The 17,966-nt window shown below is 39.5% G+C and overlaps 1 protein-coding gene across 10 annotated transcripts in view; it reads right to left on the reverse strand.

Annotated features, from left to right (window-relative positions):
• mybpc3 (myosin binding protein C3) overlaps nt 1-17,966 on the reverse strand; it is a 40,749-nt gene that overhangs the window by 15,120 nt on the left and 7,663 nt on the right. Inside the window, exons 3-24 of one of the 10 annotated variants that reach the window (XM_037749846.1) lie at nt 17,186-17,326; nt 16,602-16,679; nt 16,075-16,223; nt 15,418-15,535; nt 15,285-15,333; nt 14,164-14,202; nt 11,557-11,616; nt 11,431-11,433; nt 10,655-10,678; nt 9,023-9,186; nt 8,794-8,926; nt 8,619-8,621; nt 8,360-8,484; nt 8,166-8,271; nt 6,837-7,003; nt 3,981-4,146; nt 3,785-3,891; nt 3,659-3,688; nt 3,054-3,193; nt 2,539-2,610; nt 413-572; nt 87-191 (exon numbers count right to left, since the gene is read on the reverse strand). In XM_037749846.1, the coding sequence (XP_037605774.1) occupies nt 87-191; nt 413-572; nt 2,539-2,610; nt 3,054-3,193; nt 3,659-3,688; nt 3,785-3,891; nt 3,981-4,146; nt 6,837-7,003; nt 8,166-8,271; nt 8,360-8,484; nt 8,619-8,621; nt 8,794-8,926; nt 9,023-9,186; nt 10,655-10,678; nt 11,431-11,433; nt 11,557-11,616; nt 14,164-14,202; nt 15,285-15,333; nt 15,418-15,535; nt 16,075-16,223; nt 16,602-16,679; nt 17,186-17,326 (2,139 nt within the window). Of the gene's footprint in view, nt 1-86; nt 192-412; nt 573-2,538; nt 2,611-3,053; nt 3,194-3,658; nt 3,689-3,784; nt 3,892-3,980; nt 4,147-6,836; nt 7,004-8,165; nt 8,272-8,359; nt 8,485-8,618; nt 8,622-8,793; nt 8,927-9,022; nt 9,187-10,654; nt 10,679-11,430; nt 11,434-11,556; nt 11,617-14,163; nt 14,203-15,284; nt 15,334-15,417; nt 15,536-16,074; nt 16,224-16,601; nt 16,680-17,185; nt 17,351-17,966 lie in introns of all 10 variants that reach the window. The other 9 variants (XM_037749838.1, XM_037749863.1, XM_037749839.1 and 6 more) reach the window with 9 other exon arrangements.

Here is a 17,966-nt window from a genome sequence, read left to right on the forward strand (position 1 = left end):
TGTTGTCGTTATCGACTAGGCTTCTCAGAACAATAAAGGTTGTTCGAAATAATTTGAACAAATGAAACATTTTTATATGTTTTTACCAATAATTGGCTGTCCACCATCAAACAGAGGGGGATCCCACTCCACCACACAGGAGTCCTCTCCCACGCTGAGGACTCTGGGAGTCTGGGGAGGATCTGGAACATCTGGGGGGAGAACATGGCTCATGTGTTCAGAAAAACAAAAATGTATATTTACACGTACAGGTGATGAACTGATTGTCCAAACAGATTTACGGTGGTTAAATAAACTCCATTTCACGTCTAATATTTGTAGATTGATGACTATGTGTGTGGTAATTGGCAGCGTTAAGGCTTTTGTCTACACAGTGATGATAATGACTGCTCTCATTCAAATTAAAGCTTACCAACAACTTTCACATTGATATCTGCGGTGTCCTCCCCAGCGGGGTTTCGGACCACAACAGAGTAGATTCCCTCGTCCTGCCTCTCGGTCCCCTCGATGGTGAAGACGCAGTGTCCCTTGGTGGTTTCAACATGGACCCTACCGTCTCCGTCTGTGACGACCTACAGCACACAATGACAGTTACTTTAAACTGATCGATACCTGTGTTGCTCATTCTGTAGGTAAAGACGCTGGTACAGTACATGTAGTATGTTAACATCATGCCACATTTGGAGAGATGATAAACACTTTCCATCACAAGGGACTGTTTGTAACTTTTTACACGTATAAATCACCCGGGTCGGTTTCCCATGCGCGCTCGCTTATGCGCGCTCATGTGTGGCTACGCTGTTCAGACTCAGACTCCAACACAAACTACACTGAGGCACCAAAACCGCAAAGTTATATCTAGAGAAGCCAGTCTGGGGAGACCGTAGCTTTGGTCTCCAGGGCCGGAGTCTCTGCTGTACTCTGCTCTGCTGCCTGACTGCCTTCACTCAGCTCGCTCCACCTCACGTGCATGCGCGCACACTACACACTGCAGAAGACTTCGTAACTCTGAGAATATCTAGTGAATGTACAGTGGACGTTTGTGCAGAAATAAATGCTGCAGCTCCTCCAGACCAACAGAGGTTTCTCGTGTCTTGTGAAGTGACGGGGCTCCGCAGCGAGAAACTTTATCTTCTCTGACCGGATGCCGGTGCCTTCCTCCGGCTGCGTTTGGGAGGCTGAAGCAGGAAAAGACAACACTAGGATCAGCATTGATTCATGGAGAGACCTTCGTCTGGTCAGCTAACATTACTGCCAAGCAGCTGAAATATAGAGTGATATTGTGGTTTTAGCTGACATGTTTCACCTCACTGTTTTGAGTGATGCTCGTTCATGTCTATTTAGAGCGAGCAAGCGTGAGCCCGACGCTGACTTTTGTTGACTTAACGGCCACAGGTGTCGCTGTTAACAAGCATTTCTGATTCTTACAAACAGTCCCTTTAAGTATTGATCAAATCATGCTTTTCAAAGCCAACAACACATATTGATTTGAACACACAACTCAAGATGTCACCATGCAAATGCAGGACCAGCGTCTGAAATGACAGTTTCATTATTTGCTCAAACGGGCAATTGTGTGTCCATGTCCTGATTTCTTGTAGTTTGGAAAAAACATTGTTATCATTATATATATTGATCTGTTTGACAGTAACTCGTCACTTACTGTAGTCTCGCATGGCCAGAGACCTATTGTCTCCACAGCACTGTGTGAGCTCAAAAGAAAGGTGTCTCCACACATTATCATTCTGGTATAGGGGTAAAAAAAGCTCTTCCTTGTTTGTATGTCTTTAAATCAATCACAATCGTCTTGAGCGGCACTATAAGCACAGGATGCAGCGAAGGTTCCCTTGCAAAATAGAGCATATACCATCCCAAAAATATAATGTAACTTAGCACAACTTCAGAATATTTATCATATTTCTTTATTTGATGATATAATTATGTATTTCATTACGTGATCAATTTTATAAAGTTGCCATCATAAACATACTTACTGCCCGGTTTCCTCTGACCTGTGTCTGTCTGTAGGAAGATTCAGAACATGCTCTTACCTTACTGACATGGACGGATACTGACCACATGCAGTTTTTTTTTTACCATGCTCTTAATGCTATATAAAACTGAGACATGAAAGCAAAACATGCATGATAGCCACTAGAGAAGCATGTATTTGTCTGCATCTGTTTGTCGTTGTTACTGCCGCAGCCTGTTCTTTCTCCGCGGTTGCAAAGCAGTTAATCAATATGACACACAACCTGTTCAGTCAAGTAGCTGCACGATCAATTCTTTCGTGTCTTGAACTCAAGTGGTAACACAGGTGCACATTTACATAGGGTGAAACACACAAAGACTATGACTTCTCCACTGGCTACACTACAGATGAGCCTGTTTACTTTAGTGTCAAGGACAAAGAGGTGGTAAGCTCATTGTCAAAAGACACACATGGGTAAAAGTTGAAAAACATTGCTGTCGACATACTGACTTGGATTTCAGACTTCTACAAACATGCATGTGTTCATACGGGACATGCACACTTACTTCCCCATCCTTCAGGGTCCAAGAGGATGCCGGCACTCCGTTCTCTTCTCCGTCAGGTTTTACAGTACTAGCCTACATTTGAGCAGAGCAAAGCGGTAAAAGCCGAAGAGAACAGAGAGGCCATGTAACCTCTCTTTCTCCTCAACTCAAAGAAACAGCTCGCAGGTTGGCATCATTGAATGAAGCGGTTAGTAGCATTGCACTGATTCAGCTTGGTTAAAACATCTTAGTATCCCAGCCACATTTATTAGCAGGGAGGTATGCCTATGTTATCATAACATTAGTGTCTATATAGAGCCAGTTGTAAATAGAGTGTAATCTCCTCAGCTTGTTTTATATCAGAACTGCACTACGCGTTGTTTAAATATGTTTCTGAATTTTACACTGCAGTATTAGGAAGGCTTTCAAGTATACTTTTGATAGTGAATGAGGCTTTGCGTTCTCAGCCAGCCTCAGATTTCAGGCCGTATACCTACTGTGCTCTGGACAGACACAAGTCTATTTGTCTGTTTTACCTTCTCTGATTTGGTCCAGACCACTGTGGGAGCAGGGTCTCCAGTGATGGGGACATCCAGACGCAGTTTGTTGCCAGCCACCACCACGATGGTTGTGTCGGAAGTGCGACCCATACAGTCCAGGTGGATCTTAGGAGGATCTTATAGAGGGAGAGAGAGAAATGGCTAAAATGACCAGACCCTTGCATTTCATCTGGTCTACTAAAATAGTAGAGGAACTAAGGCTCCTAAAAGTTGCGATACCCCTACCCGAGGTGGAAAAAAGCACAACCATGTTTTTTCTTAAATTAAATATGTCCTGTTTTTTAAATGGATGGTTGAATGAAAATATTTTACTACAAAATAATTTTTTTTGGTTGATGTTTGGATCCTCCCCAAAACCAAAAATAGCGAAAATGTAGGCTTCTCCAAAAGGGACAGCGTCTGCCTTATAACATGCATCTCTGTCTAATCTAATAATGATCAATGTCATGACATTTGGACTGGATGTTAACAGACAGTTATTGCATACAATAAAGCATATATTTCATCAATACCTTTGTCTATCTTTGGAATGTATACACTCAAACACATCAATTATGGGCGGAAATTGAATCAAAACCTACCTTGGCGCGGCACATAATCAATCTTCACCTCTAAAAAACAAAAAAAAAGAGCATGAGAAATTGAGCACATGAAACAATGAGTGATGTTAATTTTAAAAAGTGTAAAAGCAAAAGCATCAGTATTACCCAGGAAATTGAGTTTAGCAGAAAGGTTGAAAGCGTGGCCATCTGGCACAAACGTGTAGTCTCCCTCGTCCTCTGGTTTGACCTCATCAATAGTCAGTTTGTGGTTCCTAAAAAGGTCAAAAATGTTTCAGTTCAGCTCATGGTGTCATGAGATATAAGCAGCATATTAATGCAAGTGTAACGCATGTGTCCTTACCTGCCAATATGTGTGATATTTATTCTGGCATCGGCCTTGACTTCTACACCGTTCTTGTACCAGGTCCCCCTCACGGTCTCATCAGACACCTCACACTTAAACACCGCCTGATCCTTCGCCTTCACCGTGAGGTCTGCAATGCTCTGGTAGACCTCCAGGTCTTTCTCTACAGAAAAAAACACAAGCTCAGACTTCAGATAACAGAAACGATATCGAGGCCTTCAGACTTCAGAGGAGGTGCTACTGTATGAGATCAGATGATAATGTGTGATGATAATATGATAAAAGAAATTAGATGCAGATATTGTTTGTGAGGATAATATGGTAATAATATGTTCGAGCGTGGGTTTTGTGTGTTGTATCTTAGCAACAGGCACAAGGAGAGTAGTTAATTGGATTTAGGGTAGACAAGTGTGATATGTGATATGAAGACCAGATGCAGGAGCTTCAGGCTATTACTGTATATCACAAGAAACAATGTACATGGGCGTTACTGAAGTTATCCCAAAGAAATTGTTATTAAGGCAAAATAACTCACACCACGCTCCTTATAAAGGTTACAGGAGTTTCACATCAGCTCGCTACCAAGGACGGCAAAAAAAGGTGGGAATGGCACTATAATGGGAGTTCTGCTGTGGACTGAGGTGTTGGACACACACACACACACATATATGTATATCACACATACACATATGTATATATATATATACAAAAGTGAAAGTATATATATTCAATATAAATTATAGCTTCTACAAGAAAAAGGTCAAATTATAACCAAACATTGATGGCTGTCATGTGATGTTTTTCTGGGGTGGGTTGGGGGTTCATAATGAATACCTTTGCTCTGTGAGCTAATGGTACTAAGATGAAATGGTTTAAAAAAAAGCGGGTGAAACTAGCTGGGGTTTATATTTTGCCTACGTCCATGAACGGATGAGTTTGAACCGTCCCCATCCATCACTTTTAGATCACCTGTGGATTGAGATTAAGCATATTTATCCACTTTAAACCTTCACATGCAACACATGCCACGTCTTAAATACACTAAAAACCATCACGTTATTGAAAAAAACATCAAAGTGTGGCTACTATCTAATAATCAGACTTACAAACTTCGGAGGACCCCAGTGCAGATCTTTCATCAGCATCACCAGGCTGTTGTGACTTGGCACTAGAGACAAATCTATCATCTAGTAATAAAACATACTTTAAAACCACAACTTACTCTTTATATAAAATGAAGACTTGATTTTTTTTTACTCTCATGGAAAATCTTCCCCGAGAATATTGCTGCAACTGTTAACGGAGTATCATGAAAGTGCAGCATTACAAGTCTCAACATAGTGTTTGGTATTTTTTTGTTACAAATAGGGCTGTCAATCGATTAAAATATTTAATCGCGATTAATTGCATGATTAATCATGATTAATCATGATGAATCGCAAATTAATCGCACATTTTTTATCTGTTCAAAATGTACCTTAAAGGGAGATTTGTCAAGTATTTAATACTCTTATCAATATTATCAAATATGCTGCTTTATGCTAATATATGTATATATTTATTATTGGAAATCAATTAACAACACAAAACAATGACAAATGTTCTTCAGAAACCTTCACAGTATAAAAGAAATACTCAAATCATAACATGGCAAACTGAAGCCCAAGACTCATGGGTACCCATAGAACTAATTTTCATTCACATATCTTGCGGTCTGAGGTCAAGGGACCCTTTTGAAAATGGCCATGACAGTTTTCCCTCGCCAAAATTTAGCACAAGTTTGGAGAGTTATTTAAACTCCTTCGCAACAAGCTAGTATGACATAGTTGGTACCAATGGATTCCTTAGGTTTTAGTTTTCTTTGTATCTTCACTCTAGCTTTAAACTGAGCCCGCTACAACCTCCGAAAGACTGATTGCGTTATACACTTGTCCCCTTAAAGAAATTAGTGGCGTTAAAACAATTGTGTGTTAATTTTCCTGCTAACCTTGACAGCCCTAGTTATAAACTGTTGAAATTTCAGGTGTTACTTTGCCTGATTACACGTGGTGATACTGTAACATCTATTAAAATGCCATCTAATGAAAAAGTGCAGCCCGTTCTCATTCTCAGGGCGTCAAATACCAACGTTTTGTCACGGCCCTCAGCATGTGAAACTGATGCACAAGGCACCCTTTAGCGTGTTTATGAGAGGCACCGGGCTATCAAGTAACTACAATGCAAACCACCCCGTTGCAACAGTAAACGCTCAGAGAAAGTGGTCCGCACATGTGGTGACGTAGTGTAAAGGGTGAGGAGGGTGGGAAGGGAGGTGGATGGGTCCAACAAGGCTTTTAACCGCTATTCGTGTCTCGTGCTATAAGTTTCATTTTCACTTTACAAATGTAGTAATTTTAAGCCTAACCATGACGTTTTTTCCTAAACCTAAGCAAGTGTTTTTGTTTGCATTCACAACGTTAACCTCGACTTTACTGCGACTGTGAAGTGACGCAGAGGGGTCTGACAAAGTGTCGGTATGTGACGAGTTGGAATGAGAACGTGTTGAACAGTGTGTCAATAAATCAACACAACAAAACAGCAACACAGAAAACAACGACCAGAGAGAGAAACAGGGTCACTTGTTCCCTTCAGGTGAAATACAGTCTACGTCTTCTAACTTTAGCTGGCATGTGGACTTCTTACAATAACCTTGGCAGAAAATTCGGGCAAATGGAAAGCGCCACTACAGCCCAAATATAGACAGCATGCCAGGAGTGGCGTGACTACTGGTAGGGTATGAGAATGTACACTTGGAGCGTATGTCACTGACGAAAGTGTCTCATACTGTACTCAGCACACATGATTGACACTCACCCTGCACCATGAGTTCAGCCATCGACTCGCCGCCATTCGTTTTAACCTTGTAGTGGCCGCAGTCTTCTTTCGTTGCTTCATTAATGATCAGGATGTGTTTGCAGCCATCTTTCTTGAAGCGATACTTGAAAGACTCGTCTCTTGTCAATTCCACGCCGTCTTTCTCCCTGCACAGAAATTCCCACAGCAACCAAATATGATTTTGATTAATAGTCCTGTTTAAAAGTAACATAATTAAACTTATTTTTAAGAGTCTTTAAGAGCTGTTTTACAGTTTTATTTTGGAGCTTTCAACCACATCTCACGTTGTTGTGATCTCCCGCCCATACAATAAATGACCACTTGTTTTTCACAAGACAGAGAGTCCACATTCAGGCCTTGTGATGACGACTAAATTAGCTCCATTTGCTGAATGAAGACAGTGAGATTTGGTTGAAAGCTCAGAAAAACAGTAAATGGACCTTTGAGCTGAGCCAACAAAATGTCAAAGAAATGACAAGAAACATAATTTGAACACCCTTGAGAAGTACTTTATAAAGGTTAGTATTACACATGTATCACTGATACTGTCCATAGAGTTTTGTCAATTTTAGATTGTGACACTTTTTACCTTTTGCGATGTTAAATTTATGTTTCACTATTAATCATTTGACTTCTGGGGGAAAAAAAACAACAACAATGAATACAAGGTGTTTTTGCTTGTAAAAAGAAAGCTGCCAATGGAACGAGTGAAAATCTCTCTTGGTAAGACTTGAACTTGAACTTCGGTTTAAGCGTCTCGCTCAAGGACACTTTGACATGCTTACAGGAGGAGCCGGAGATCGGACCGCCAAACTCGTGATTAAAGGACGACCCGATCTAACCCCTGAACCACAGCCGCCCCCCCACTCTTTAGCCTCTGTTGTTATTATTATACTTATTTTGAACTTTTTGGGACTCACATAAAACCCATAAGCATTTGCAGTAACTTTCTCATCCAGATTAAGGTCACATGGGACACACGGTACTAAAATGCTGATGTGACCTTTTCATTGATGTGATAATTTACAGCTTGCAGTCTGTCACAGAGACAGTCTGTCTGTGGACATGACAAACTCAAATGCCATCTGCTGGGTGTCTAAGAGATGAACCCTGTGTAAGACTGACTGAAATGTTGCTTTGAATCCAAAGAAAGGTTTAATTCACCTGCCAACATCTGTTTATCAATCCAACCACAGCTCACTGGTTTTATATATTAGTGCTTTTTAGTGTGTCAGCAACAACACAACAGCATGGAAATGTAACTCCTTAAAGAGAGTTGATTTGTGAGCGTAAAAAAGAATATCTAACCATTTAACGTTGGCTCCTTCCTCTGAAACTTCACACTCTAACTCCACCCGCTCGCCCTTCATGACCATCTGATCCTCCAGATTCTTCTCAATCAGGACAGGAGGCTCTGCAGAAAACAGAGAAGAATGAGAGGTTGAACTGCAACTCTTAATCTTGCAAATTTATGTTGTGAATTTCCTCGAAACCTTAGATACCTTTAACAAAGAGCTCAGTGGTGCATTTCTCGTCTCCCACCACGCAGCAATATGCTGCATCATCTGCCAGGGAGCAATGGCTGATGGTGAGGTAGCGCATGTTGCCAACGCTCTCATAGATGTACCTTTACAAAGAAGATTGTTACACATCGTAAATACGTTTTTAAGGATATAACTTGAGAACATGAAGTTGATGAAATGGCAAACATGTTGGGCAAAGAGCTGATGTACAGTTTTTTATTTGTTCTTGGGCACTTACTTGCTAGTGATGTGATGAAAGATGGAGTTCATACATATATTGATGAAAGCAGAGGCAGAGGAAAAAAAAGAGAGAGAAAAGGTTCACTAACATAATCAAGGATTGCTACTGTATTTGTTGAATGATGTTTATGGAGTTGAGATGAATAGTTTCCATCTCCTCTCTAAATTCTAACCTTCCAGATGGTTTAATTTCTTGTCCGTTCTTCAGCCATTTCACCTCAACATCTGGATTGGCAACCTCAATGGCCAGTTTTATTTTATGTCCCTTTGTCACTTGGTAAGCAGGATCCAACTTTTTGAGGAAAGCTAAATTTCAGAGAAGGTAGACACACAGTGATCAAGTTAAAATTAGGTCTAATACTTTCTTTTTTCTGTCAGAATTACTATGAACTCTGCACAAACCTGCACTTTTCTTCTGTTCGGCCTTCATCTTCTTCAGTCTCTTGAGCATGCCTCTCAGGTCGGTGATGCCGTGCTGAAACGCAATCTTCTCATACTCTGAAGAAGGAGCGTGGTTGAGGATATCCCACACATCCTTGTCCGGCTCTGCGTTCACTTGCACGTTTCTAAAGCACGTAAACCAACCAGAGAGGGGGATGTTAATGTCAGTTAGCCCAGAGTCTGAAATTTACATTATGAATATAGACTGAAAGAATTAGCTTTAAACACAGGTACAGTAATACTAACATGATAGTAATACCTCAGTAAACGATTACTACTCATGATTACTTACTTTATTTACTAACTCACCATTAACTATACAAGTAACGGATGATTAGTCAACTTCATACATTGTTCACTAATTTATAGCATATAAAATGGTGTAATAAATATGTTAACAAGTGTTCTTCTATAAAAAATGATCATTTCTTGAAAAAAAGTGTTACACAGAAAATAACAAAAAACATCAATATCAAATCCAATCAATAATACAGTATGCTTGGATTAAGATTAAGATGCATGTATGTTTAAAGCCCCTTGTTAATAATTGCTAATAATTGGGAAATATTTGGTAAAAAGATTAATGCCTAAATTTGACTAGCGCGTATAATCCCTATTTAGTGTAAAATAGAAATAGATACAGAAAAACATGAAATAAAAACGAATGAAAGCTAGTGATAGCTGCACTGTCCTCCCCTTCCTCCTCCTCATCTCTCCCTCTCACTAGTCTGTGTGTCTTTACCTCACCTGTCCACTAGGTGCCCTCAGCAACGAGCAGCCATGTGCCTGCAGCTTCCTTCCTCCCAAGTGTTCAAGTCTGTTTCTTTGTGTTCATGTTTTGTTGTTGCTTATTTGTTGCTGATATTTTGCTCGCTGCAAGTTGCTGGCTCTTATTCTGACTTACTAAGTGAGTAAAATGCGGTTTACAATTATTGTGAGCTCCTTGTTGCACATAGATAACAAAAAAATACCAATATGTTTTAACTGACAGATACAATAGTTAAAGCTGAAGTAGGCGAGATTGGAGCAAATATAATTTAAAAAAGTTATTTTTATAAAACAGTTGCTATATCCTGACAGTAGTACATGAAACAGGTAACCTGAAAAAAAATCATGTGCCTCTGTGTCCTCCGTTGCTCCTAATGGCATCTGCATGATTTCACAGACCGGAGGAAAACAAGCAGTAAGAGCTGATCTGAGGTCTGCTGTCCATCTGCTGTCTATGAGAACCGGCTGTCAATCACTCGTGAACTCCAACCAAACGGTCAAACTAGGCCGCGCTGGTCAAATATGAATCAATATTATGTTACGTTGATGCCTATTTCTCGCCTCTGCAGGAGTCTAGTTATCTCTCAGAACACAGGTTATTATGGAATTTTTGCCCAATGATGTAAAAAATAAACTGCCTACTGCTGCTTTAACTAATACTATTTGGGGTACAACATACTTTTAACAATTATGAAATAATACAGTACAATGTTAACTGTTTTTTAATGTAGTAAATACATGTTAAATAACTGAATCCTGACAGATGAATGCATGCACAACAAAGTGTTCCTGCGACACTCAGACAGCATGTCAGCAGTTTCTTACCGATTTGTGGGTTTTAAGAAACTGCTGCTCATTCAAATGAAGAACCCAAGAGGCAAATATGTCAAAACAAACCAGACACGTTAAGCAGTTCAACAAGAACAGCATCAGCATATTAGAAATATGCCTTTAAAACAAATTACATGTTATAATGGTTAAACTGCAGGGAAGCATGCATGCACAAATTAGGACTAAATAATGTCATTCTTTGTTTGGAGTTTGACATGGTGTCCAATTTTCTTGTGCAGAGGGGACAGTATCTTGTGATGGTGTGTGATGTACCGAAGTGATTTTTGATGTGTTGGGAAGGTGACTTGTGTATCTAAGACTGCAAAGTGTGGAGGGGAGAGAAAAACAGTAAAAACTCTGATTGGTACTAAAGAAGTGTTGCTTTGTGAGTTATTGTAGTATGAGTGAGAAGGCAAAGAAGAAGAGTGCAATATTAGTGATCACAGGATTAATCTGGATTGGGATGAGGGTGATAAAAAAACTGAGATAAGATAGGATGACTAGATTTTCAGGAGTATGAATATGATGGGAAATCAAGCTTAATTGCTGCGGGTATACATATTTCAATATGGACGTACATTGTATTTTCACTGGCAGAGGAATTCAATTATTTGAAGAAGCTTTTGTAAACTCAAAATGATGCCAAATCTCATTTTCAAATTCAAATGCTGGGACAATGGGCACATCATGTCACCCTAACTTATCATTGAAGGCAAATGTTATTAGGTGATCATTCCAACTTTTAGTTTTCAAATGCAGAAGTAGCTTACTCTCTGAAGATGCAGGACAATCCAGAAAGAATAAGAGAGAGAGACAGAAATACATTATAAAACGTGAGGGAAATAATACATATACAATAATACTATACAACATGTCACTGTTTTGTATTTGCTCACCTCTTTTTTAATAAGGTACTGAAGTCCAGCTCTCCCGAGTCTTCCTTTCCATCTGCACTACTGCAGAAACATCAGCCACCAGCAGCAAAACATCAACATCAACAGCACAATATGCCTCTCGATTGCTCAAAAGAAAAGATAAAATGTCAATACTCCAATACTACAGACATGGTTTGTTTTAAAGAAAACAAATCACATGTGTTGGCTTTTATACATTATGAATCATTTCCTGTGTACTCATGCTCCAATATGCAAGTGTAGAGAGATACTGAATGGTTCTGTACAATGCAAATATTCAAATACTCAAATTAATTAAAAAATACATTGGATTGGACAGATTCATTCTTGAGAGGGAAAAATAAATGAGTGCATTGATGGAAAAAGAAGTGCATGTACAGGCAGATGTTTTGCTGGAGAGACAGGTGTTGCCATGTTTAAACAATATTTGGCACTTTGGGAAATACACATATTTATCTGTACCACTCTTATGTTTGTGTGTTAACTGTGGAACCTGAGCTGAGAGTCCATCAGCTTAGCAAAGAGACTGGAAGCAGGTGAAACAGCTAGCCTGGCTGGCTCTCTCGAAAGATAAAAAATCTGCCTACCAGGACCTCTAATGAACACCATAAACAGACTTTATTTTAAACCATATCTGCATAAAGCAGTAGGCTAACCTCCATTCTGTAATACAATCATACCCCCAGTGATCACGTTATAACAATATAAGTGATCACGTTATAACATGAAACGTTTCACGTTACTACAAGATAAATAGTATATTGTTAAAACAAGAAAAGTTTATTGTTATAACGTGATAAGTGTGTATGTCGTAATAACGTGAAAACATCTTGTAATAACAATAAACTTTTCACATTATAACGTGATAGCCCACTGATCCGTTTTTTTTTTCTGGCGTAGCAGCAATACACCTCCGTAGTTAACGTCCGTTTGTAGGTTATATCGCTTAATAATTAGTGTACTGTAGCACATTAAACAGCACAACGTATCCTCATACAACAGTTTGTATATCTTACGAAAACTTATTTTGTTATTTTTCATACGTTTTCCAACAAATGTCCAGCAACAGGTGCAATCAGCGCGCCTGCACAAGCCGCTGCAGTGTTTAGGCAACAAAACTTGGTTAATGTTTAAGAAAAGATCATGGTTTAGGTTAAAATAACTACGAAGTGCCGTGACTTAAATATGTAAGTAACATGACAAATAAGTCAACGCTGACTTCTGGTTTCACACGGGACACGAACAGCGATCTTCTGTGTGAACGTCTGATTTTTAGACCCACCCATCCACCCCGAACTCCTCCCTACGCAGACTTTATCACTCTTTATACTACGTCACCTGTCCTCACTCACGATTACGTGGATTACATATGAATAGACTATGGGTTATATACGAATTATAGTGCATTACTTTTCGTAGGTATACTGTAGCTACAAACAGCGTTTGAGAACAGCCTGAACAGCGTCGGTCTGATGTCACCAGCCAGTGACAGGAAAAGGAGCATTTTAGATATAAGACCTTTTTTTCCTTTTAATAATAATAAAAATAGCTTATTTTATTGGCATTTTCATCCTTATTGGAGAGTATACAATGAAGAGGCAGGCGGTAAACAAGGGGAAAGAGAGAAAAAGGGGTATGACATCCAACAAATGATGTGGTTATGTGCTGTGCACCTTTACAACCATCACACTACCGGGGCACCTGATAACTACCCAGGCTAGTTGTTTAACCTTGCTTCCAGTCTTGCTACGCTAAGTTCGTCTCCTGGCTCTAGTTTCACACATTGAGTGGTCTCAATCCTCCAATCCAATTCATATTTCCCAAAATGTCCAATTATTCCCTTAAGCCATGAGCAGCAGCAGTCATCCAAACAAAGAACAATACAAAACACTCAAGGTTAAAGAAAACAACGGTCTGCTCAACTCTATCAGTGGGATGAAAGATAAAGACAAGGGCATAGATTCGACTGTGTGCTCCTGCCTCTGATCCAACAGCAGGATTAGAAGCTGAGTCTCTGGTTTATGTGGTGAAGTTACAACACACCATAGCTGCACTTCCTCTATGTGGAAACCCTGTGGAAGAGCTCATTTACTGAAAAGCCTGTGTGTCTTAGCACATCCTGCCTTTTCAGTACGATCAAACCACCGTCAAAGCTCACTCTGCCGGGTAGCTGTTTGTGCAGCTGGCTCTGCTGTTTTGATCGAGACCCAGGAGGAGATCAGAGAGAGCTGATGGCTGCAACCAGCGCATGTTACTCAATAATTTAATAACCAAATCTCAACGCATCAAGATCTGCCGGAGTCAAAGGTTAACACAATGACAGCTACTATAGGTAGCCTATACGTTCAGGATTTTCAATTTGAGTCCTCTAAGCTCTCTCATGGTCTCCGTTCTGTCATCGTTCTCTCAAAATTCAGCCGATTGGAGGCTGCACCATCCACAACACTGGTTCTGTTTGACTTGATTCAGAGAAGAAACAGGCCACAGGAGACAGACTGATCCTGGTCCTGGTTTCTCTGTCTTTTAACATGCAGAATCCTCAGAGTTTGAATACGAGCCCCCATTGTTGCAACAAACCCCCTTTACTACCTTGATTGTGTTCCACTTTTCTTCTTACCGGCTTCGTTCCTAATAGGTTAGCATTTCAACAGTTACTTCTTACACAAAACATGGTGATAAAATCTAACCTAGTGTTAATTGAGTCTGACAAACTAATGGTTACAGTTTTGCTCCTGATCAACTTTGTTATATGCACAAACATTTGCAAGAAATGTATATGTCTTTTTGGCACTTAAATGGCTATTGACATCCTAAAGGATGGAAGTTTCCAAAACTCCAGTTCATTACTTATTGCAAAACCTCTTCAGCCCTTTAACCTCTAATTGATCTTGGATTCTTTTTAAAATCCCTCTTCTTCCCGTCACTGTGCTGTTTATACAGAATACTATATATTAATATACATTGTAAACTTAACTGGATGGTGCATAAAATATGATTTAAATACACCTGGACCAAACCTATTCACAGAGTGCAGCAGTGAATAGCAGAAAATGGATAATTTTGTCGCTATGTTTAAGTTGTTTTTTTTTTCTTTTAAAAGAAAAACTTAATTTTAAATCAATTTAAGATTGGCAGATATTAAAAAACAACTTATAGAGCACTGCAGTAGAATAAAGTATATATTTCATATTTTCATAATCAGTCATTAGCATACTTGATGCATAATTGTATCAATGTAGATAAGGTTTTTTTTCATATTGTTACTAAAAGCTGTGTGGTATTTTTATCAAAACAAAACACTTTGGATTGTAAAACTTTAAATATGAGTAAATATGAACTATTTTCAGTTTTTAAACATAGTTTTAAAATCAGCTAAAAGCATAATAGAAGCTGAAACACTATTTAAGGCATATCTTTAAACTGATAGCATGAATCAACACTCGTAATATAAAATTATTATTAGTTAAAAGTGAATTTTTGTTCGTAACTGATCATGTATTTCACGTATAAGGGTTTGCTTAAGACCTGGAAGAAAAAGAAAGACAGGTTGACTTTTATCGCTGTGTGACACTATTGATGAAATGTGTCCGGGACCAGCAACCAAACCCTTCATGTGAAACTAATATAGAAAAAAGGACACTAATCCATCAACAATTTTAATGTGACCAAATGTATTTGATGTTTTAGTGACAAAAACGTATAAAACTTACGTGCGCCTAAAAGCTGCTCTGATGTCAAAACCTTCAGGAGCACAAGCCTCTGAAATACCAGAGAATCGTGTTAATGACTGAAACGATGATATTAGAAACAACATTAATGAGTGCCACAAACTAACAGACTCACCATGGACAGACAAGTCAAAATTACAGCTGTCAAACTTGTCCCTGGATGCAACCTCACATCTGTAAGCTCCAGCAAAGTTTGCCTTGGCTGCGATGACTTGCATCTCAAACGTGTAGACCTGCAACCACATGCATGAGGAGAGATGTGAGAGGGATTACACAGCACAGTGAGGCTAACATCTTTCATTCAAAACCTTGTTGTTCATATGTTTCATATGTATAACGTTAGTAGTCAGTTTCAGATTTGGGAATCATCGAGTGTGCCACTGACTTTCCCTGCTTACTTTCCTTTGTTTCTCTGTCTTGTTCTGAATTTCTGAGATGAAATTTGTAGTGGTAACATGTCTTCCTGTCTCCCCTTAACATTACCTCTAAGGTAGCGTGCCTGTGGTTCATCATGTTATCAGGATGAGTGACTGAGGCAAGAGCTTGCAAAACTGAGGGTGAGAAGTGCAAGACTTGCAAAACCCCTTTGTTGCCTCAAAGTAAAATGTTACATATTGCAGTTTTTAACTAACTCTAATAACAAAATACATATCATGGACAGTTACTCAAGGGCTCTTTAAACAACACAATATGATCACACTTATGTGTCTCAAGACATCAATATATGATGTTCCTGTTTTAGTGCCTGCAGCATTAGTCTACACTACAGTACCTTACTGCTGCGGTCATACGTCTCCTTTAGCTGCAGGTGTTTTCCACACTTGCTGGCGAGGTCCATCCACTTCCCTTTGAACCATTTGATGGTGGGTTTCTTCAGCAACGACTCAGCATTCACTTTAGCCACAAACGTAATGTTTTCACCTGCACAGAAGATGAATTTGTCATGTGGTTTTACACTTTATCCTTCAGATTCTGATATCCAATGCAGCATGCAGGTCATGTTATACATCTCTTTACATACAAACATACAAATATTGTATTGCACCAATTACATGTACAGCACCTTATTATTATTATTTACAACAATTTCCCTCCTTCTCACATTTCCCAATACCTTGCCTAGCTCAGTGTTTGAACTAAAAAGATATTATAATGAAAACGTAAATACTCATGTTTAACCTTGTTAAGACTTGAACAGTTTATTGCACACAATATGACACCAACCACTAATCATGCAACTTCTGCAAGGGATAATTGACACATATTTTAGATTATAGTCCTGTATTTGAAGCCACTCACCTACAGTGACCTCCCCAGTCTTGGGTTTCTCTGTGAAGAGTCCAGTCAGGTCCTGTCTGGTGTCCGGAGGCTGTCCGTCTGAAAAAAAACAACAGGTTCAGAGCAGAATACCACAACATGAAGACGAAGGATCAAAATAAAACAATGTTTGATTCAAATGCACTTTAGAAATCAGAGCAGGGAATGAAAACAATCATCATTCAGTAGACTGAAGCAGAATATTTCAAGTTACTGTATTTTGAATGATTTGTTTATTTTTGTTATTGGGGATGAATATAAACACAGAAACCTTCCATTTGAAGTTGTTTTATTTTCCGTATTATTCAAGGTAACAAACTGGGTGTATGACACTTAAATAAAAGTATTCAAACTCATTTAAAAGTATATTATGTAACAGTTGTCAGCTACTGTTTGTAAACACACGGCACTCCAAGCCCAACGCCTTGTGTGTAAACATGTCCTGTAATGTACATTTAGGTGGTATATCAAACAGACTGCGCTGATTTTGTCACGTTTGACATTTTGAGGAAATTTTTTTTAGAATAATTGGACATTTTGGGAAATATGAAGAAGGAGATACTCACCCTCAGCTGGAGGAGCATCCTGTGCTGGGGCAGCGGTCTGGTCCTCTGTGGGTGCTGCTGCAGGCGGAGCCTGTTCTGGTTCAACACCGGACTCCCCGGGTGCATTAGCAGGAGCTTCAACTGGAGCCTCAACTGGAGCCTCAACTGGAGCCTCAACTGGAGCTTCTGTTTTACCACAGATATAATAAATCACATGTCAGAGGTACAATGAAAAATATTGGATCTGTACACTGTACCCATATTAACAAGTAATCAGCTTCAAAACGGCAAATGACCAATCTGCCAGACTTAATTTATATTTGTTTAGATAATGTGTGCAATTTTTACCTCCGTCAAGGCCAAGGCCCTTGGAAGGAGGTATTGTTTTCACCGGCGTTGGTTTGTTTGTTTGTCTGTCTGTTTGTCCTTCTGTTTGCAGGATTACTCCAAAAGTTTGCGATACATTTGAATGAAATCTTTTGGAGGGGTGGGGTGTAGCACAATGAACATCCATTAGATTTTGGTGGCGATCCGGATCATGATCCAGATTCAGGAATTCTTTTAAGAATTCCGATCAGCCTGAGCATTAAGCCCACAGGGTCTAACACATGTGCAGTGTAGCTGATGACGCGTTGATGACGCATGACCACGCCTTCTTCCTCCTTCTTCGAGCAGAGAGATACGTGTGTGAATGTGTGGCGAGAGTCCGAGGTGCGGGAGCTGCTGGCCGTCCGCGGTGAGAAAGAAAAAAGCGGTAGATGACGGGATGAGAGATAACGCAGTATAACGTTATACAGACATA

The sequence above is a fragment of the Sebastes umbrosus genome, chromosome 2, assembly GCF_015220745.1.
Source record: "Sebastes umbrosus isolate fSebUmb1 chromosome 2, fSebUmb1.pri, whole genome shotgun sequence".
NCBI classification, from domain to species: Eukaryota; Metazoa; Chordata; class Actinopteri; order Perciformes; family Sebastidae; genus Sebastes; species Sebastes umbrosus.